The sequence below is a fragment of the Globicephala melas genome, chromosome 10 (genome assembly GCF_963455315.2).
Source record: "Globicephala melas chromosome 10, mGloMel1.2, whole genome shotgun sequence".
Taxonomy (NCBI): Eukaryota; Metazoa; Chordata; class Mammalia; order Artiodactyla; family Delphinidae; genus Globicephala; species Globicephala melas.
The window spans coordinates 76026272-76049952 of NC_083323.1; the positions used below are offsets into that span (position 1 = coordinate 76026272).

At 38.5% G+C, this 23681-nt stretch overlaps 1 protein-coding gene and 2 pseudogenes across 7 annotated transcripts in view; 1 reads left to right on the forward strand and 2 right to left on the reverse strand.

Annotated features, from left to right (window-relative positions):
* Positions 1-23681, reverse strand: part of FGD4 (FYVE, RhoGEF and PH domain containing 4) — a 197019-nt gene that overhangs the window by 116199 nt on the left and 57139 nt on the right. For 2 of the 7 annotated variants that reach the window (XM_060306014.2, XM_060306015.2), the window contains exon 1: positions 10320-10475. The exons of the other annotated variants lie outside the window; for them this stretch is intronic. In XM_060306014.2, the coding sequence (XP_060161997.1) occupies positions 10320-10329 (10 nt within the window). In that variant the 5' untranslated portion in view covers positions 10330-10475. Of the gene's footprint in view, positions 1-10319; positions 10476-23681 lie in introns of those variants that run through there. 7 annotated transcript variants of the gene reach the window in all.
* LOC115839112 (small nuclear ribonucleoprotein E-like) lies at positions 3094-3456 on the reverse strand (annotated as a pseudogene).
* Positions 21114-22309, forward strand: LOC115839114 (small ribosomal subunit protein eS12-like; annotated as a pseudogene).

The following is a 23681-nucleotide window of genomic DNA, read 5'->3' on the forward strand; positions in this document are numbered from 1 at the left end:
CCATTTACAAACCGATAGCCCCTCAAAGCCAGGGACTGTGCCAATCTGATCTTTGTGCTCCTGGTGTCAAGCAAAGGTCCTTATACACAGTGAGTACTTACTGAATCTGCTGAATGAATAACAGCTTGCTGAAGAATTTTTTATTCTAGGGAAAATTTAGAGGCAACTTAAGAATCTAATAATAGATGAATGGTTATGCAAATAAGAATGTATTCAACTTGATAGAATATCATGCAGTTATTAAAAATACGGTCATGGACTTCCCCGGTGGTCCAGTGGTTAAGACTCCGCCTTCCAGTGCAGGGGGAGTGGGTTTGATCCCTGGTTGAGGAATTAAGGTCCTACCTGCTGCAGGGTGCAGCCAAAAATTTTTTTTAATAAAATTAAAATATGGTCACAAAGACTATATGGCATAAGGGAAATGTGAATGGTATAATATTAACAATGGGGACTTCCCTGGTGGTGCAGTGGTTAAGAATCCACCTGCCAGTGCAGGGGACATGGGTTCGAGCCCTGGTCGGGGAAGATCCCACATGCCGCGGAGCAACTAAGCCCGTGCGCCACAACTACTAAGCCTGTGCTCTAGAGCCCAGAGAAAGCCTGCATGCAGCCAACGAAGACCCAACGCAGCCAAAAATAAATAAATTTATAAAAAAAATAATAAATGTTCTATTTACTGAGTCCCTAGTATGTGCTAGGAACTATAATAAGCACTTTACAAATATTTTATTTAAACCTCACAGAGATTATGAAGTAGGTATTACTATCCTCATTTTTCAGTTATGGAAACAGACTCAGAAACTAAGTTCTTTGCCCTACATCTCACTGCTGAGACTAGAACCTCATGTAAGACCAAAGCTTGGGTCTGATCATTAAGCCACACTACCTCCTGGAAGTGTAGGGGAAAAAAATACATAACTGAGTACTAACTATGAACAACTACATAAAAAAGAAAAGATTCTTAGGAAGAAAAGTCTAAGCCTCTGTATCTCAAAATTATAAGAGCAGCTGTGAGGAAGAAATATTGGTGATGTTTTCCTTTTTCTGTTTTCCAAAATTTTTAATGTCATAAATGATAATTTTCTAAAAATAATATTTATTCTTCCTACACATATTTTTCAATGTTCACCCCACTATGTTCTTGGGTGGATCTACTAACTATCAAGACAATAAAAAAAAAACTAAAAAGGGGCTTCCCTGGTGGCGCAGTGGTTGAGAGTCTGCCTGCCGATGCAGGGGATACAGGTTCGTGCCCCGGTCCGGGAAGATCCCACATGCCGCGGAGCGGCTAGGCCCGTGAGCCATGGCCGCTGAGCCTGCGCGTCCGGAGCCTGTGCTCCGCAACGGGAGAGGCCACAACAGTGAGAGGCCCGCATACCGCGAAAAAATTAAAAAAAAACTAAAAAGAATCTGGCTTATAGTTTCTAGGAAATTGATTCTGTCAGAATTACTCAGAAAGAAAAAAAAGGCAGATCTAAGAAAGGCAAATTAGTAGTGTCCTCTTTAGCTCCAGGTTCACCTCTGGCTGTTCTAACATTGTCTCCACAACAGCATCTCAAGCCACTCTGCTCAGAATCTAATAATAGGGTCCCCAAACTTAAGCTGTAGGACACGTGTCAAATAGTCAATAATCCCCATAAAGGTTCTTGAGATAAAAAGGTGTTGGAAGCAGAGACGCCTGATAATTTATCTTCTTCAAATACTGGGCAGTCTGCAGTGTTGCCTAGAACTTGTTATAAGTAGCCACTGTGCCAGCTGAGCAGTGATCAAATAACCTTGGGAGTATTGTTCTATCTCCCTTCACTATTGAATCTATACCTAGGCACATATTTTTGGAATGTTTTTAAGCCCTTAGCTTTTACAAAGCTCAATAATAGAAAGACTCCCTAATTAGAAATTCAGAAACCTGGACTCTAGTCCCTGCTTAACCGCTGGTATGATATGGCAAGCCATTGCCCTCTCTGGTCCTGTGCACTGCAGTCACAGAATGAGAGCACTAGGTTAGATCATCTTCAAAGATCTCTTCTATTCTAAACTAATGAGAATGAATGTTGGAGGAAGGAGGATCCCTCCTCATTCTTACTGGTTTCAGCAGAAAAGGAGAAAGGGGCTAGAGCAACAAGGACAAGAATAAATATTTATTTGTTTTCCAAAATGAAATGGCATACTAAAAATTTCTGGGTACAACCCTTAGGTGTAGTATGACTGAAAGGTCTGAGCAGGAGGTATTACTGAAGTACCAGGTGAGATGGCAATTGTACCCACAACAAAGATGCCCTGTGCAGGTGCACTTCGAGTAACATTACCACCAGCTCAGTTCTCACCACATTCTCTTTTTCTTGCTGAAACTCCTTCTTGACAAATAGTTCATATTATGAAGTGACTGGATATTGTTAGGGTTTTGTCCGTGAATATGAAACAGACTCAAGTTACCTATCCTAATTGGAGATAAATTTATCATGTAAGCCTAAGAAGCACCAGGTTAAACAACAGAGTTAACCAGTCACAGACACTGAAACACAAAATGCAACGTCTGAAAAAGGTGACATTTTCTTAGATATTTTCAGTGTGTACCAAGAATTTTGTATTTTTGCTTAACATTCTATGTAAGAGTTTTTTTATTTGACTGTTTTGCAATTAGTTCTATGAAGATGATTTAGAGCAAAAATATATTTGCAAGGTACGAAGTACCTGACAAGCAAAAGAAAACATTGAAATAAATGGAACTTCTCTGCCCAGTTTGCAAAGTGTTAACAACGATGCAGTAACAAATTCCCTGGCGGTCCAGTGGTTAGGACTTGGCTCTTTCACTGCTGTGGCCTGGATTCAATCCCAGGTGGGGAACTAATATCCCTCAAGCCACATGGTGCGGCCAAAAACAAAAAACAAAACAAAACAAAAACAAAAAACAATGATGGAGTAAAAAGTCTACCCTGATTTGGTGGAAGCATTTTTTTTTAAAGGAAACAATGTAAATATTTTAATAAAAACAATCCCACAGCATTTATTGTCATCTGGTAACAACACAAAGGTGAGCAAAACAATATGAATAAATGCTTCAGAACTACACTTCTAACAAAGGACACCTAAAAAAACTGTATTGCCTTCTCAACAATTTCTCACTTCATTGATCATTTCTAGTTGGAGACACTCTGGAGCAGAGTAATGTAATCTCCTTTTAGCATGATCCGACCCAGTTGTTTTCTTGACTTTGTTTTAGAATGAATCTCTTCTGCATCATCTAATACGAGGTTCATATACTCATCAAAACCAATGATACAGCCCTCTATCCGCATATTCACTTGCTCATAAAGCCACACCTGAATCCGAGATTTTGCAAGAATCTGAAGATGAGATTGACTGGCTGCACCATCACCTTCTGCACCTTCTGGCCCTGGCCCCAGTATGCCATGGTGGAAGCTCACAAAGACCACACTATCCCGCACACTACCTCAAAAAGCAACTTCCGGAGTCAGAAGCATTTCTTTTTAATTGCCCATCATTCCTCTGATATGGTTAGCATATGAGAGAAGTACTTTCCCTTCCCAGCTACCACACTGCAAAGAAAACAAGTGTTGAAGATAAGTCTATGTCAGAGGGTCTCCAGCCCTTTTTCGTCAAAGTCCAACCATTGGGACTTGAACCAATGCCCCAGGGATATTTTTTTATTAAAATCAGAAGGATAATATATCTTAGTCAAATGAGAATAATGGGATCCAATTCTTCACATCATGAGATCATTGCTATCTTCATTAGGGTAATATTCCCTCTCTTTCCATATATTTAACGTTGACTCTAGAACAGAGGCTGGAGGAAAGTATACAAATATCTGGGTCCTAGTCTGTTGCCTTCCCCATTCTTCATTCTTAATCCACATTCTTTTAAGAAGTGATGCATCTAAATCGGAATCTAGATGTTTTCATTCTTTTTTCTTTGTCTAAGAAACTTTCTGAAATATATGAAAGTGAAGACTCTCTTTGGGGAGTACATATATATAACATAATAAATATTTATGTTAATACATTAATTATATTAGTAACTATATTTTTACAAATATTTGTGACAAGTGGAAAAAGGATTAAGAACAAAGAATGTTCTATAAACAAGACTTATTGGGGATCTACAATTTGCAAAGTTCCAACCTAAACTTTACAGACAAAAAAAGGAGACACTGGTTCCTTTCTCTTGATGAGTTTTTAATATGTTCACACAACAAAGACTTTCACCTCTTTGAGAGGTGAGGGGTGGAAACGTGTTAACAACTGTTATAGATGTCTAGCACTAGGTAAGTGAAAAAGATATACCACACAAACATCACTCTGTAAAAATTATCAAAATATCAACATTATGAACCTTCTTTTTTATACTTTAGGTGCTGAGATCACGCCACAATGAAAATTATGTCAATCCCAGTTTTGTGCTCATAAAATCCAACGCTGAACAGTTAATCCCCACAACTCAAAAATTATCCTGAAGGACCAAAGCATACAAACATCTATTGCTCTAGATCAAAGCTATGCAAAAACTGTTTAGCATAAGTTCTACAGGGTCCTCTTTGGGAACGAAAGCAAATTCAGCAAAAACTGAATGATTCAGCAAAAACTGAACTCTTACTGTTGAAACCTAAGGATTTATAGGCATGCCTCTGAGATAGTGCAGGTTTGGCTCCAGACCACCATAATAAAGCAAATATTGCAATAAAGCAAGTCACATGAATTTTTTGGTTTCCCAATGTATATAAAAGTTATGGTTACACTATAGTGTAGTCTGTTAAGTGTGCAATAGCATTATGTCTTAAAGAAACAATGTACATACCTTAATTAAGAAATACTTTATTGCTAAAAACTGTTAACCATCATCTGGCAACGCAGGGCTGCCACAAACGTTCAGTTTGTAAAAAATGCAATATCTGCAAAACTCAATAAAGTGAAGCACAAGGAAATAAGGTATGCCTATATTTATGGTCTCTCATCTGAGCTCATAAAATCAATTCTTTCTAACATAACTTTACCTTTTTATCCCAAATCCAACCCCAGAAAGAGGAAAGTAGTCTAGTTTTGTGGGCAAGGGTCCTTTGAGACTAGGACTAAGGTGTATCAAACTGTGAACATTTGAGGCTGTGTGTGTGGCAGAGATATGTATGCAGGATGAGTGGTGTGTGTGTATATATGAGGGTGCACAGGTGGGTGAGAAGGGTGTGTGTGCAGGGGGATTTGGGAAAGCTTCTTAGTTTGCCTTATGAATTATATCTAAACACCCTGGATTTACTTTTGGGGTAACCAGAGGATAACCACTTGAATACGGGGCAAATCATGGTCAGTTAATGCTGCAAATACAGATTCCCAAACTCTGGGCAAGATAGGGTATACTTAAAAATTTCTTGCCCCACAACTTATCAGTGGGGAATGACTTCTCAGCTACAACTTCTGAGCTTTGAGGCTTTCATCTAAGAAACAGGTAGATTAATATTTGGTACCTCCCTCTCAAGAAGATCAGTTAGACCACATAGGTGAACCCCCTATGAATACCTAGAAAACTACATAGTTGTAAGAAGTTTTAAACATGTTTAAAGGGGCAGGGGGGAAGGGAGACACAACTGTCTACTCTGAGACAAGAAGAGCAAAGGATGACTTCCTGTTACAGGAAAAAAAAAACCTTAAGTCTCTTTCAAACCCCCCCTTCCCCCAAAACCCAAAATATCAATAAAACAAAAAAGTCCTTTCTTGGCTCCATTTATATTCTTGTCCAGCTATCTAATCGCATCGCTTTTCTTGTTGACAGTTCTCAAAAAGTGGGAACTCCAAGGTCACCGCCTCCACTTTCTCACCAGTTAGTTGCTCCTTAGCCTACCAGTCTAACATGCACCTGATCCTACTCCCACCAAGGCCAGTGGGACATTGCAATCAGCAAACCCACAGGTCACCATTCAGGTTTTCGTTTTTGTTTTTTTTTTTAATTTATGTATTTATTTTTGGCTGCGTTGGGTCTTTGTTGCTGCGCGTGGGCTTTCTCTAGTTGTGGCGAGCGGGGACTACTCTTCGTTGCGGTGCGCGGGCTTCTCTAGTTGTGGCGAGCGGGGACTACTCTTCGTTGAGGTGCGCGGGCTTCTCGCTGGTGGCTTCTTTTGTTGCAGAGCACGGGCTCTAGGCGCGTGGGCTTCAGTAGTAGTTGTGGACTCTAGACCACAGGCTCAGTAGTTGTGCCGCACGGGCTTAGTTGCTTCGTGGCATGTGGGATCTTCCCGGACCAGGGCTTGAACCCGTGTACCCTGCATTGGCAGGCGGATTCTTAACCACTGTGCCACCAGGGAAGTCCCACCATTCAGTTCTTGAACCCCTACACTTCTCTGGGAGCACCTGACAGTGCTGACCTCGTTCTCCTTCTTGACATTCTTTCCTCCTGGGCCGCCTCACAACCAACTCTCCTGGTTCTCTAGGACTCTCTCCAGTAACTCCTTTCTTCTTTGCTTTAATCAGCAACTCTTTCTCCACCTTCTCCCTCCTCCATACATCCAATCAATCACGTCTGTCCAATAAATGTTCACTGAATAAACATTCATAAAACATCACCAGTAAATGTGTTTCGATATTATACAGCAATTAGTTGGCCAAATATGAAGTTATTAGTTCAAACATGAAACCCCACTGACGGAATAAAAGCCTTTGATCTTTATAAACAAGAAAAAAAGCCAAATAATATCTTACTGAGTGTATGGTTGGAGGTGGGTAAAAGTAAAGACCTTCCCTTCCCTCATAAACTGAACAGTTGTGTAGGAATTTAAATACTTACTTCCCTGCCAAGTTCTTACTGCCAAACCTCATTCCTGCCTCAAGTCCCTTGCACTTGCAGTTCCCTCTGCCTAGAACGTTTCATCTAGATTTTCCTCTTGCTTCTGTAACACAATTCATGCAAATCTGCACTTCGACGCCACTTTCTCAGGTAGGTCTTTCCTTCCTCACAACCCCATCTGTCCGTTTCTATCGATCCTAGTACCTTGTTCTTTGTTATTTAATAGCACTTATCACTGCTCAACTTTATATTAAATGTTTCTTTTTCACTCTTTTTACTTTCGGCTCCCACCCTATTTTTTAATGGACAAAAGCTTTGCTTGGGAACCTCACAAAAGGTCTCCAATAAGCATATAAAAATCATTAATCAGAGATGTGCAAATTAAAATCACAAAATGATACCACTAGATACCTGCCACATGGCTAAAATTTTTTTAGACAAGCAAAGTATTGGCTAGGAAGGGGAACTAGAATATTCACACCTTAAAACCACTATGGAAAACCTTTAGGCAACGTCTCCTAAAGCTGAACATACGCATAACACAATAATTCCACTAAAAGATGTAATGTTCATAGAACCTTTCATTACATAATAATTGATGGTCATCAACAGCAAAATGGAAATAAAATACTATTCATACACACAAAAAATGGCTGTACAGTGTGTAATGGATAGGCTACAATCTTTGGGAACAGATGATCTTGGACTTGAATTCCAGTTCTGCTATTTACCATGTAATACTGAATATGTAGATATGGGTATATAACCTCATTGAGTCTGCTTTCTCCACCTGAAAAATATGGTCATATCAGCTATCTTACAAGATTATTCTAAGGATTCGAAATAATGTGCATATAACACCAAGCACTGTGTCTAATAGGTACTCAGTAAACAATAAGACTAGGATTTAGGAGATATAACTTATATCACTCAGTATCAATTACCAATACTTTTTATACATAAACTTTCTTCCTGTAAAATAAAGATGATGTTTCACCTGACCTGCCAAACATATCTGCAGCATTTCTGAGTTACCAACACAGTCATCATTGAAACTATAGAAGAACCAGGTCATAGCATTTTATTATTCAGCTACTTTACGGACCCCATGTGCAACTGCAGCTGTTGGTCCTAATGCCAGAGGAGCAAATGAGTTGGAAAGATGAAAACAAATGTGCAGGAGAAATGCCAAGAAGTGTGTAAACGGTGGACAGGAGTCCAATTGGTTCAGTGACAAAGCTGATCCTGAGAACACTGTGTGCACCGTATGCACGCTCTGAAGAAGCATACACAGGTTGGCATGCCTAAAAAACAATGGGGGCCAAAAAAACCCCCCTTGAACTACTGTGGTTTTCAGCCTAATTCTGAGTCCCCTTTTGTCTTATAAATAACTCTATTTATACTTGTTATTAGAGAATAAAACCTACAGGTCCTATAATAAATCCTACTTTGACTTTTTTTTTAATATAAAATATATATGTATACATATAATCTGGTGTTTAATAGCAACCAGATCCTAAATTTTAAAGTTACAATAAAAATTAGGAGAAATGACTATTTCTAAGTATAATACATGTTCAGTAAAATTTTACTCATCATAATAAAGAAAAGTCGGATAGTAACTTATATTACCATCTAAACTAGTGAGGAGGACGCAGAGCAGGGCAAAGAAAAAATAAATCCCCTAAAATCCTGAAATCAAATTTTCCAATCCAAAATAATTACTTGAAGAATAAGACTCCAAACTTCCATATTTTGATTGTATATTCACATTACTCTAGCTATTTGTATTCTATTAAAATTTATCATCATGCCTATAAAGTTTTAAATGCAAGACACATTTAAGAATTTATAAGTAACTCAAAGTACTCTAAACTCAGTTCCATTCATTCCACAAGGTAGGTCAGTACTCCACGTTGGTGCAAGTCTGTGACACAGGGGCCTCTATACAATGGGAACGAAGAACAACAAGCTTTTTCTTTCTTTTGTGGCTGAATTATTGGGAGAATCTCAGGCCATTTCTAACCTAGTGAAACAAAGAAAAACTAAAGGCTTTGGCTAAAGTCTTGTGAATCTGTGTTTTTCCCAGCACCAGTATTTTCATAGCCCATGCTTTTATGCATCGATCTAGTTTTCCATTCACATGAGGCTTGTGGCATAGAAGAACCTGCCTTAGTTAGGGAAGTTCTCTTTCAATGTTCTTCAGTGATCACCTATCTGCAAATATTCTATAGAAACCACTCCAGTTTTTCTCTATGAAGAAAGCAATGTCATCTACATTTGAAAAATAGCTAGCACATAGGCTCCCTGCCACACAGAAGTAAAAGTTTTTAAAATGTGTGATTCGTAAGTTTAAACCAACATGGAACCTAACACGTTCGTTTAAAATCCTAATTCAATGTCCTTAAAATTCTAAGGTATAGCTATTATTAATATCTTAAATCAAGAATACAAACACAATGGGATTTTTCCTCCCCAAGGCACCTTGCAAAGACAGTCTTCAAAAAATGGTGGTGTTCTCTCAGTTATTTATAATCCAAAAACTTGAAAGATGTTAAATATCTAACAATGGAGGATATATTAACTAAATTAAAGTACTACTTTTTAACAGAATATCATACAGCTATTGAATTTTTACTAAGAAGTTTTGTAATGTGAAACATCTAATGTTATGTGGGAAGGGGAAAGCATGATTTTAAAAATCCATGTAAATTACGACCTCAGCTTTGCCAAACAACAGATTCAAAGAGGAAAAACACATCAAAATGTTATCAGTAGTTACACCTAAATGTTTATTTTCTTTCTCCTTACTACAAATCAAAAATCTGTTTAAAACTGTTTTTCTGAACAAAACATTCATCTAACGTTGTTTTTCAGTTAAATAGAAAAAGACCATGAGAACATTATAACGCTAGGAGGATCTAGGCAAGTCAACTGACTTCAGAGTCCAATAAATCATATGTAATTTCAGGAAATCCTTAACCTTGTGCGTTACCAATGTACCTTGCTGATGTTTTAGAAGTAGAGGGAATCTTTCCCCAAATAACTGATGAATGAGAGAATATTAAGTGCACAAATAAGTTCTAAGAAACTTGAAGTGTAGCTTTTACATATTAGAAACAGAAGGAAGGAGGAGAAATAGAAACAGAAGGAATGAGGTTATAATAAAAAGGCTCAGCTAAGAAAAGTCAACAGCGATTGCACTTAAAGCACAGTTCACTTTCACTGCTCTCAGGGAACACTGCTATGCTATGAATCCTCAGGAAGAAATGCCATTATCTCAAGTAATCGTACTTGGGCCATGAAAACAAGAAAAAGTGTACCTTTGTGCTAAAATCACAGTATGAAACCATTCTAGACAAGAGCCAGGATAATTTTTCAATAATGATACAAATTACTTACAATTTAGTAGTAAACAAAGAGACAAACACCAGTTACTTCATCTACTCATATACTTTGCATACTCAAAAATTTCAAATGTTTTTAACCTAAGATATTTCAAAAATGGAAACTGCAATAACAATACTCACAGCCCCCCATAAAGGATTCCTTTCAAACAACATCCAGCAGTGCCTTTTATTCTTCTGATTAATCATACTTATTTCCTGCTTGAGGAATTCGTCGGATATACAACTTGTAGGTACAATCTATAGGCATTCTGTATTTAGACACCAAACACGCACACATCTTCTGTTCAACATGGTGAAGAACTAACTAAGGGGAAGTGCACAGCTATGTTTCATAACTCCTCTTCTAGCACTGATGCAGCCTCAAAGAACTACGCAAGTAACGAATTTCAAAATTCCACGAAGGTATTTCAAAATGTGGTGAGAGAACTCTAGAATACTGTGGTAAAATGGGAAGGATGGGGCCAACTACCTGTGATTTTATTGTAGTTAGAGTCTTTAAATTTATAACAAACTATCCTTTAAAACTAGGTCATAAAGAATCTTAGCATATTTTTTCATGGTCATAAGAAAGTCATAAGAAATGCTGAATAGCAAAACCAAGGTCCCCCCAAGCAAAGGGACTTTGTTTCCTTCCCAGGTTACTAGCAATTCCAAATGACTTCTTCATTTAAAAAAAAAAAAAAAAAATCAGGATTTTAAAGGAGAGGCACCAACGAGCAAACTTTCCATCCCTGCCATGCTTGTAAGAGAAAATTACTAATTAAAGTCAATGTTTTAGATAATGTATCACATAACATAGACGTCTCAAAACATCTAAGGTTTATCACCACATGGATTTAACATTTACATAATAACCCAAATTCTAATTTCCCTTTCATGTGATATTTAGATGGTGTAGTCAGAATCAAACTATAATATCTAGACTCAGTACAACTTTGCAACAGCACTTCTTCAAATTATTCTGTTTCTGAAAGAATAACAAACTGAAAATAGTGTATTACCTTAAAGTACTTGAGGAAATTTTGACAGGTAGAATAAAATAAACATTAATGTAGCTTATGAACCAAGAAGTGGAAACATGGAGAAAACTACTTGGAGAAACACATGCTAAAATCACAAAGCCTTAGAAATTTAGAAATCCTCCCTTTGTATGGATAAGAAAACTGAGGCCAGGAGTGTTAAGGTAGGATAGATACGGACATACTGATATTAGAGAGACAAGATATATACATTTCAGATATTCTGATACATTTTTTTCATTTCAATTTCCATAGCATTATATTTCTAAATTAGCTCTTTCTTAAACGTGCTGTCATCCAGTATAACTTTCACAGGGTGGTGGTCTTGAGAGCTACTAACTGGCCTGTAACAATCACTTACTATCAATGAATATTGTTATTATAAGCTTTGAAAGCTTATCTCTATGAAATGAAAGGCATAGTAATGAGACATGGCATGTTCATACAGTGTGAGGTATCCAACCGAGGGCTAATGCTTTCCAAACTTCACCAACCCAAGCCAGCATCCCTACCCAGATCAGCTGAGGGCTGAGAGTGTCCTCTGCAGAGTCAGGGTAGGTTTTGCACAGGAAGTGTTGGTGTATGTGCTCAGGCATGAGTGATGAAGTCAAATGAGGATGTCAGCATTTTTGGTTCCTTCTCTTTAGTTTAGAGGAATACAGCAGGAAACTTCAAACTGACCACATGCCAGTGAACGACTGGCTGAAACTGGAACTGTTCTGCTCTGCTACAGTGTACCAGGGCTGGAAGGATCCAAATAAGTATGTTGGCTCTGGTTCTTGACCTCTTTTTCAATGGTTTAGCAGTTTAGCAGGCAAAGAAAAAGAAAATTCATATGGAACGTTTTCTGATAATTTGACATTGTACATTGTAGATTTTTAATATATCTTTATAATTAAGTAAACCCTTTCTTTTTTTTCTTTTTTTTTTTTTTTTGTGGTACGCGGGCCTCTCCCTGTTGTGACCTCTCCCGTTGCAGAGCACAGGCTCAGCGGCCGTGGCTCATGGGCCCAGCCGCTCTCTGCGGCATGTGGGATCTTCCCAGACCGGGGCACGAACCCCTGTCCCCTGCAACAGCAGGCGGACTCTCAACCACCGCGCCACCAGGGAAGCCCCTAAGTAAATCCTTTCACTGTTCATTCAGATATTATGTGAATATAGCTGTAGAAACATGTTACAGGTATTGCACTGAAATAAAATTTCATAAATGTGTGCTTTTATTTGTCTTAGTTTTCTGCTTATACTTTGGTCTGCTAGATTTTACAAAAACAGATTTATCCCTCTTGGCTTTAAATCAAATGATTTTGATCAATTTAGCCACACATTAAGAACAGCTTTAGGAAGCACAATATCAACCAATTTGTTATAAAGCCAAAATTAGTACTCCCCCAAGAAAACCATTATGTGGCTAAAAATAAATCTTCATAAAAGAGCAAACAAAGCTATTTGTTTGCTCCTAACACCACCGTCATTCCATTCCATGTCTTGATAAAATTAATATTATGATCAGTAATTACAGCTCTGTATTATTATATACCCTTCTCATAACAACCCTAACAAAAAGGCATTAATTAGCCCCATTGTATAGATGGTAAAACTGAGAACTAAAGTTAAATAACTTAGACAGTAACTGGCAGAGCTGCAATTCAAACCCTGGACTTTTTAACTTCAAAATCTGATATCTAAAATGCAAACTGCCTGCCATTCTCCCAAAGTTTTCCCAAAATTACTAACCTGTGAAAGGATTAAGAAAAACTTTTACCCTATGTCTGAGTTTTCTTGACTTTAACCCCCAAACTCAAATACTAAAACTGTTCATGCCTGCTAAAACAAACTTCCTCTTTCTACTTCATGTGACTCTTGCCATGAGTAAGTTCCTCAAAACTTTGTATTTAATCTACTTGTAAGTGAAGAGTTTTATACATAGCCTAAAACATTAGAATAATTTTAGAATAACATCCTATAGTCCACCAGAGCAATAGTCAGTTTTATCTTAATTTGCTTATTAGTTATGAGAATGAGAAGAGTCACTTCCCTCAAGGTCACTTTGAACCAGAAATAGAATTCTGGTTTAAGGTCTGGTCGCTAAACCATGCTTCCTCTGCAATAGTAAGCTACCATTGGTAAACTGGTCACTAAGAAACAGAAAATAACAAAAAATATGGGATGTTTAAAGTATTTTTCCTGCTGATACCTCTTTCCCCTACCTGTCCACCCCTTCTATTTTGCCCATTGCCTATATATTCTATATTGTGATTATGGAAAGAAAGTGCAACTGCCTTGGCAGATAAGGAAAAAAACCTATTCCTATTTCAAACATGAAGCAAATGTTTCATTCCCTTTTCTTATTAAAATATGGGGTATAGCCTCAAAAATCATGGTAGCTTTTAAAAGCATCACATTAAATCCATTTTTTTTCTATTTAAATTTTGCTGGTACATACTAATGTCTTTTGATTTATAATTTTAAGATAGTTCACTAAGAAATGTGTAGGTGCCCACACGTATGGCAAATGGCATTATTGATTTGTCTAAAGCAGTTGTGCCAGTTGAACTTTCTGTGTTGATGGAAATGTTCTATATTTGTGCTATAGTATAAGGTAGCCACATGAGCATTTGAAACATGACTTGTGTGATCAAGGAACTAAAATTTTATTTTAGTTAATTTTAATTTTAAAAGCAACTTGGGGCTAGTGGACCACACATGGCTAAGTCTGGGTATATGTATATATATTTTGAATAAAATATATAAAGTACATAAGTGTATTTTGAAATAATTATTGACTCATAGGAAGTTGCAAAAATACTACAGAGAGGCCCAGTTTCCCCTAATCATTATGTCATATTATATAACCATAAATACAATACCAAAACCAAGAAACTGACATTTATACAATGTGTATGTTTAGTTCTATGCCATTTTATCACTTGAATAGACTTGTGTAACCTCCGCCACAATCAAGATACTGAACAATTCCATTATCATGAAGAGCTCCCTCATGCCACCCCTTTCTAGTCATACCCAACACCCTTCTCCTCACCGTCCCTAATCCCTGGCAGCCACTAATCTGTTCTCCATATCATGCTGTCATTTACAGAATGCTTTGTAAGTGGAATCATACAGTATGTGACTTTTTGAGATTGGCTTTTTTCACTCAACCTAATGCCCTTGAGATCCATTCAAGTTCTTGTATGCATCAATAGTGTGTTCCTTTTTATTGGTGTGTTGAATTCCATAATGTGGATGTTCCACAGTTTAGCCATTCACGTTAATGAACATGAGTTTGTTCACAACTTCGGGCTATTACAAATAAAACTGCCATGAACATTTTGCACAGGTTTTAGTGTGGATCTAAGTTTTCATTTCCCTGGGATAAATGCTCCAAAGTGCAAATGCTAGATTATATGATGAGTGTCCACATGTGCTTATTTTCATTTGTCATCTGTATATCTTTTCTTGGTGAAATGTGTCTTCATGTTGTTTGCCCATTTTCTAATTAGACTGTTTGAGTTGTTTCTGTCGAGTTTTTTTTGTTTGTTTTTGCGGTATGCGGGCCTGTCACTGTTGTGGCCTCTCCCGTTGCGGAGCACAGGCTCCGGATGCGCAGGCTCAGTGGCCATGGCTCACGGGCCCAGCCACTTCGCAGCATGTGGGACCTTCCCGGACCGGGGCACGAACCCGTGTCCCCTGCATCGGCAGGCGGACTCTCAACCACTGCGCCACCAGGGAAGCCCTCTGTTGAGTTTTGACAGTTCTTTATATATTTTAGATAGGAGTCCTTTGTCAAATATAGGGTTTCCAAATATTTTTCTAGTCTATAGCTTTTCTTTTCACCCTTTTAACAGGCAAAAGTTTTAAATTTTGATGAATTTTTTCTTTGGCTGCATTGGGTCTTCGTTGCTGCGCGCAGGCTTTCTCTAGTTGTGGCAAGCGGGGACTACATTTCGTTGCAGCACACGGACTTCTCACTGTGGTGGCTTCTTCTCTTGTTGTGGAGTGCAGGCTTCAGTAGTCGTGGCATGCAGGCCCTAGAGCGCACGGGCTTCAGTAGTTGAGGCGCGCAAGCTCTAGGGCATGTGGGCTTCAGTATTTGCACTGCATGGGCTCAGTAGCTGTGGCGCGTGGGCTAAGCAGTTGTGGCTCGAGGGCTCTAGAGTGCAGGCTCACTAGTTGTGACACATGGGCTCAGCTGCTCCGCAGCATGTGCAATCTTCCCAGACCAGGGTTCGAACCCGAGTCCCCTGTGTTGGCAGGCAGATTCTTAACCACTGTGCCACCAGAGAAGTCCCTTGATGAAATTTTATTTATCAGTCTTTTCTTTTATATTCATGCTTTTGGTCACATGGCTAATAACTTTTTTTTAAATTTTTTACTGGAGTATAGTTGATTTACAATGTTGTTAGTTTCACGTGTACAGCAAAGTGAATCAGTTATACATGTACATATATCCACTCTTTTTAAATTTTTTTTAATTTTTTTTAATTTTTATTTTTTGCGGTACGCGGGACTCTCATGGTTGTGGCCTCTCCCTTTGCGGGGCACAGGCTCCGGACACGCAGGCTCAGAGGCCATGGCTCACGGGCCCAGCCGCTCTGCGGCATGTGGGATCTTCCTGGGCCGGGGCACGAGCCCGTGTCCCCTGCATCGGCAGGCGGACTCTCAACCACTGCACCACCAGGGAAGCCCTCTGCTCTTTTTTTAGATTCTTTTCCCATATAGGCCATTACTGAGTATTGAGTAGAGTTCCCTGTGCTACACAGTAGGTTCTTATTAGTTATCTATTTTATATGTAATAGTGTGTATACGTCAATCCCAATCTCCCAGTTTATCCCTCCCGCCTTATTCCCCAGTAACCATGTATGTTTTCTACATCTGTGACTCTACTTCTGTTTTTATTTTAACTTTTTATTTTATATTGGAGTATAGTTGATTAAAAATGTTGTGATAGTTTGAGGTGTACAGCAAAGTGATTCGGTTATACATATACATGTATCCTTTTTCAAATTCTTTTCCCATTTAGGTTGTTCATAGTTCCTGTACTATACAGTAGGTCCTTGTTCGTTATCCATTTTTATTTTCTTTTAATTTTATTTAATTTTGGTCATGCCACACGGCATGTGGTATCTTAGTTCCCTGACCAGGTATCGAACCTATGCCCCCTGCTATGGAAGCGTGGAGTCTTAACCACTGGACCGCCAGGGAAGTCCCGGTTATCCATTTTAAATATAGCAGTGTGTACATGTCAGTCCCAAACTCCCTATCAATCCCTTCCCCCCGGTAACCATAAGTTCATTCATGAGTCTGTTTCTGTTTTGTAAATAAGTTCATTTGTACCCTTTTTTAAAATTCCACATATAAGTGAGATCATATGATATTTGTCTTTCTGTGTCTGACTTACTTCACTCAGTATGACAATCTCTAGGTCCATTCATGTTGCTGCAAACGGCATTATTTTGTTCTTTTTTATGGCTGAGTAATATTCCATTGTATATACGTACCATACTTTCTTTATCCATTCCTCTGTTGATGGACATTTAGGTGGCTTCCATGTCCTGGCTATTGTAAATAGTGCTGCAATGAACATTGGGGTGCACGTATCTTTTCAAATTATGTTTTTTTCTGGGTATATATGGCTAATAACTTTTTGCCAAGCCCTAAAGATTTTCTCCTATGCTGTCTTTTAAAAGTTTTGCAGTTTTATGTTTTACTTTTTTTTTTTAAGATTTAACTTTTTTTTCTTTTTTTTGTGGTACGCGGGCCTCTCACTGTTGTGGCCTCTCCCGTTGCGGAGCACAGGCTCCGGACGCGCAGGCTCAGCGGCCACGGCTCACAGGCCCGGCCGCTCCACGGCAATGTGGGATCTTCCCAGACCGGGGCATGAACCTGTGTCCCCAGCATCAGCAGGCGGATTCTCAACCACTGCGCCACCAGGGAAGCCCTATGTTTTACATTTAAATTGATAACCTATTTTGAGTTAATTTATGGATATATTCTAAGGTTTAGGGTTTGGGGGTTTTCTTTTTTTTTTTTTGATCTATAGATATCCAATTGCTCTAGCACCATTTGTTGAAGAGACAAACTGTATTACTCTTGCAGCTTTGTCAAAAATCAGCTGGCTCTACCTGTGTGAGGCTACTTCTAATTTCTCTATTCTGTTGCATTTATCTATTCGTCTATCCCTCTGGCAATACCATAGTCTTGATTGCTGTAGCCACATGTCTTAAAACTGGATAGAGTGATTCTCCCAACATTGTTCTTCTTTCTCAAAACACTTTTAGCTATTCTAGTTACTCTGTCTTTCTATGTAAATTTTAGAATAATCTTATCCACACCTATAAAAATTTTCCTAGAATTTTGATAAGAATTGTGTTAAACCTTTATATTAATTGGGGAGATCATCTTTACTATATTGAGAGTTTTCCAATCCAGGAACACAGTATGTCTCTCCATTTATTTAGATCTTTGATTTCATTCATCAGCACTTTATAGATTTCATGGGTATATTTTTTAAAAGCAACCCAAATGAAGAACTAGAAATAGCTTGTAAATGCTACCAAAATAAAAAGTGGTAGTTCAAACAAGTTCTGGGAGTCAAAATGATCTTGTTTAACTAGAGTTAAAAATCAAGAATACCACAAGAACAACAAATATACCCATTGGGGCAAATAAGCAGATTTTGTTGAAAGACTGGCTTTATATAATTTACAAAGAAATGAAAGGGCACCATAGGGCGTTTTGCAATTAAAACAATAAACAAGGCAGATTAAAGGTATAAAACAGATAAAGTATCCTCCAATTACATGCAGCACTGTCTTCCTCCCTTTTTTGATTATATTAATTCTATGTATCAAACCTGTGCATTACTTATGCAACAATAGAAGAGAAGGGCTCTAAATCACATAATTTCAAAGGTCCCTTCCAAGTCCTACATTAAATTATTTTACGAATTATATTTTTAAAGAGTTCATGGTTAAAAAGGTTTTATGAATTTTGCTGCTTAGGTATCTACGGAGGGCAGGTCAAGTGGAAAAATAATTCTGTTGAATGTAAATATATGTAACTATTTGGACAATTTACTAAAGCTATGGGGAAAAGCGGGATATGAGAAAATCTGAAGGGGATTAAAATTAGTTAGTCCAGAAATGAGTATTCTATGAAAATACCTGGAAGGTAATCAGGAACTACCCAAGGGAAATAAAGGACAATTTTTAAATACATACAAAAATACATTCTTAACAACTGGAGTTCAAAATAGTGAGACTACAGTAGGCTGTATAAACCCTGAAATAAGTAAGATCCTATTTAATGACTAGTGAAGTACAGTTGTGAAGACAGGAGAGTACCAAAATAACTCAGCAACCTCACTCCCACCCCCCACCAACATTCTACAGGTGTCTAATCCAAGCCTTCAGAAAACCATGCCAAGCTTTCAAATCTGACTGGGAAGGAAGAATTTGAAGACTGGAGAGTAAGAAGCAAATAACAGTGACCATTTCCTATTCACCTAAGTGTCCCCAGAATGCTTTACTAGTTCTCACACTCACACTAATTGCTTGATGGATTGATGAGTACCTAAGACACCCCAAAACAAGTGGAACTTTAATTTGTAAAGAAACAGAAGATGATATTTTCTGACAACGAAGAGCATAGGCATCATTTTCCAAACTGTTGGTAATGATATCATGCCAGGGAAGTTTGACGCTGAAGAGTATCAAGAAGAAGCTAGGGGCTTCCCTGATGGCCCAGTGGTTAAGAATCCACCTGCCAATGCAGGGGACACGGGTTCGAGCCCTGGTCTGGGAAGATCCCACGTGCCGCAGAGCAACTGAGCCCGTGTGCCACAACTACTGAGCCTGCACACTAGAGCCCGCGAGCCACAACTACTAAGCCCACATGCTGCAACTACTGAAGCCCGCGCACCTAGAGCCCATGCTCCACAAGAGAAGCCACAGAAATAAGAAGCCTGTGCACCGCAATGAAGAGTAGCGCCCGCTTGCCACAACTAGAGAAAACCTGCACGCAGCAAAGAAGACCCAATGCAGCCAAAAATAAATAAATTAAAATAAATAAATTTTAAAAAGAAAAATGAATGGTGGACCTTCTGGGCTGGAAAAAAATTAAAAAAAAGAAGAAGAAGCTAGAAGGATCCCTCATACAGAATCATAAATACATGTATAATAATCATCTCATCCACACCACCCATTATCTCATTCCTGAATATATCATTGCACCAGACTTCATAGGGTAGTAGGAGAATAAAGAAGAAAAACATAAAAAGAAGAACGAAGGAGAGACAGAAAGAGGAAGCAAATTATTAGTCACACTTGACAACTACTGTGGAAGAGTAAAACTAAAAGCAAGTGAGGGAAACCAATGTTGCCCCAAACATTTTTATAAACAATCAAATTAAAGAAAACATGCTCAAATTATTTCAATATTTAACAACTTATCAGTGCTATCAAGATAACATATAACGAAACCCCAAAGCATGAAATCAAAGCTAAAAAAGGAACTAAAGTTAAAGGTCAAAGATTTAATACCAGTCAGATTATATGAATTTTAAAGCTACAAGATGTATTTAAACTCTTTTGAATCACTATTGTAATAGAGCATTAATTTGATTTTAAGAGCTTCAAATTGGATAGCGAAAAATTTACTAATGTAAGTGCTTAACAAATTCAGGAAGTCATTTACTAGCCTGTATGACCTTACCTAATAGATGATTTGGGTGAATAAGCAAAAGCTTGGGCAACCATCGTCTGTTTTGTCCTCTCTTGCCAATCTGGAAAGAGTTGCACGCAAAAGTTCCAAATGATAGAAAACCTTGGGATCCTTTCATCCCATTATTCACCCTCTGCTTTACCACAATCACTTCAACAAAGCATCCAGAGTCCCCCTTTCATTGCACACAACTCTTAAACAGCATTTTGTCCCTATTTCAAGAAGGGGAATCTTTGGAAGGGGACTATTTCTCTACATGTGGTGACACAGAAGGCAACCTTTACTAAAAATAAACAGGTCAGTGTTAAGACCAAATAAGATACATAAGTGCATTCAGACATCCCTGTCGCATACAAATCTTGATACCAGAGGTGCTTAAGAGTAAATAAATAAATAAATATTGGCTACCCAATGCTTAGTGCAGTGCCTGGCACAGAGTTCATAATTAATAAACATTTGTTAAATGAAAAAAAAAAGTATTATTCTGATGAGAAGGAATTTTTTTTTAAACATCATTATTGGAGCATAATTGCTTTACAATGGTGTGTTAGTTTCTGCTGTATAACAAAGTGAATAAGCTATATGTATACATATATCCCCATATCCCCTCCCTCTTGCATCTCCCTCCCACCCTCCCTATCTCACCCCTCTAGGTGATCACAAAGCACCAAGCTGATCTCCCTGTGGATGAGAAGGAATTTAAAAATTAATTCTACCCCCCAAAAATGACTTTTGTCCACCAGTAAAATATACCATTTAAACTTTTCACAGATATTGAAATGCTCTTTATATATAAAAGTTTTCTTTTAACCTTCCAGAGCTCACGACTTTACTTCAAATAATAAACAATTATTTTTCACCATCTCGTAACTTGAGCCAAGAGTGCCTTTTCAATACTGTCAAAAAAAAAAAAACCCCTAACAGAGTAGAGTGGACTCATGACAGCCACATACTCTCTGTCACTACTCCCACCAAGAGGTGGGGTCTATTTTGCCACCTCCTTGATTCTGGATTGGGCCTATGACTGTCCAAAGGAAAAAGGGCAGAAATGACATTGTGCCAATCCTGGGCTAAATCTTTAAGAGGCCTGGCAACTTCTGCCTCCTTCTTTTTGGAGTCCAACTGCCATGCTGTGAGCAGGTCCAAACAGCCACATGAAATGAGAAAAGCCCACATGGAAAAGAAGAAATACCCAGCTGACAGCACCTACTTGCCAGGCATGAAAATGAGCTATCTTGAAAATAAATCCTACAGCCCTAATCAAGTTGTCTCAGCTGACAGCACACAGACTGTGAGATACGGTGAGCTGTCCTTATCAAACCCTACCAAATCCCAAAATCGTGAGCAAAAACACCATTGTTGTTTTAAGCCACTAAATTTGGAGGTGATTTGTTATGCAGCAATAGATAACTGAAATAAAATTTGGTACCAAAAGTGGGGTTCTGCTGCAACAAAAACCTAAAATATGTACTGGCTTTGGATCCACGTGGTGGGTGGAAGCTGGAAGAGTTTTGAGGAGATTGCTAATAAAGATTTGAAAAAGGTGAAGAAGTGTATCAGTGCCTGAAGAAAAGGGACCCAAGTTATGTACTATGAGAACAATTAGCAAAACATTGCATGCAGTGATGTGGAAGGTGGAAATGGTACCTAATGAACTCAATGATCTGACTAAGGAAAATTCAAGGAAGAAAGTTGAAAGTATCAACTGATTCATTTTAACTGCCTATATAGTGAGATGAACTAAAAAAGGCACTGTTTGGTTCCTTTTCAAACAGAATTTAGAGGAAATATAAAGGGGTCAGATTTGACCGGTTCAAAAATAAAACCATTGCTCATTTCAGCATCTTAGCAAAAAATAAGCTCAAAGTAAGAAATGGCTCCAGGTAGCTCTTTCCCTGCTGTGGCAGAGTCCCGCGGAGGTGGAGGCTCGGGTGCATTCAAGATTCACCTCCACCCGTAAGCCACTGCCATAGCCACCACCATAGCCGAAAAAAGCACTGCTGCCAGAGGTATAATGGATGTTAATACTGCTCTGCAAGAGGTGCTTAAGACCGCCCTCATCCACGATGGCCTAGCATGTGGAATTCGTGAAGCTGCCAAAGCCTTAGACAAGCTCCAAGCCCATCTTTGTGTGTTTGAATCCAACTGTGATGAGCCTATGTAAGTCAAGTTGGTGGAGGCCCTTTGCGCTGAGCACCAAATCAACCTGATTAAGGTTGATGACAACAAGAAACTAGGGGAATGAGTAGGTCTCTGTAAAATTGACAGGGAAAACCCTGTAAAGTGGTTGGTTGTGTGGTGGTTAGGGACTATGGCAAACAGTCTCAGGCCAAGGATGTCATCGAGGAGTACTTCATATGCAAGAAATGATCAAATAAAAAAAGCGGGCTCTTGGGACTTTCCTGGTGGTCCAGTGGTAAAGGATCTGCCTTACAATGCAGGGCACATGGGTTCGATCCCTGGTCCCACATGTGGGATCCCTAAGATCCCACATGCCGCGGGGCAACTGAGCCAGCGCACCACAACTACTGAGCTCGCAAGGCTCAACTATAGAACCCGTGTACCGCAACAAAAGATCCCGTATGCCTCAATGAAGATCCCGTGTTCCACAACACCAATGCAGCCAACAAGACCCGATTCAGCCAAAAATATAAAAATAAAATAAATAAATAAATAATCTTAAAAAAAACACAACTGGGGTCTTGTGGAAGGGAGGGAGGGAGGAATGGCTCAGGGCAAAGATCAAATCCTGCATTGCCAGTAAAATGTGGCCTTGAGGATGTGGCTGTACAACCCTTTGTTGACCCCTCATAAAGATTTTAGGTTCCTCATAGACTTTTTCCTTTAGACCAGTGGTTCTAAAATTTTGTGTACACACTTCTAGGTACTCATGTCCTTGTAGAGTCCCTTCCCACATTGACTCTGGGCTGAGCCTATTACTGCTTAGACGATTAGAATAGGACAGAAATGATGCAGTACCAATTCTGGGCCCAGACCTTATTTGGTTGGGCAGCATCTATTTTTTCCATTTTGGAACCCAGACACCTCAGGTGACCTAAGCAGCCACTGGGTCCTAGCTGAGCTCCTATCCAAACCTCAGAGGATCACAGCCTTTCTAGCAACCAGCTGACAGGACATGAAAACAGAACTGCCTGGTCAACCCACTGAACCACAAAATAACAAACTGCTGCTTTAAGCTACTAACAAGCTTTGGAGTGGTTTATTGCACTACAATAAATAACCGAAACACAGGTCCCTTTTAGTGGTATTTTAAACTTCACTTCTCTCTAGTCATGATAGACTAGATAATTATGAAGAAATGTAATGGAAACTTTTTGTTCTAAAAATTTAATGTCCAGCATGGATAGATCTAGAGATTATCATACTAAGTGAAATAAGCCAGACAAAGACAAATATCATATGGTATCATTTATATGAAGAATTTAAAAAGAAAAAAAAAGAAAAAGATACAAGTGAACTTATATACAAAACAGAAATAGACCCACAGACATAGAAAACAAACTTATGGTTACCAAAGGAGAAAGGGGGGAGATGATAAATTAGGAGTTTGGGATTAACATATGCACACTACTATATATAAAATAGATAACCAACAAGGACTTACTATATGGCACAGGGAACTATACTCAATATTTTGTAATAACCTATAAGGGAAATGAATCTGAAAAAGAACATATATATATATATATGTGTGTGTATATATATATATGTATAACTGAAT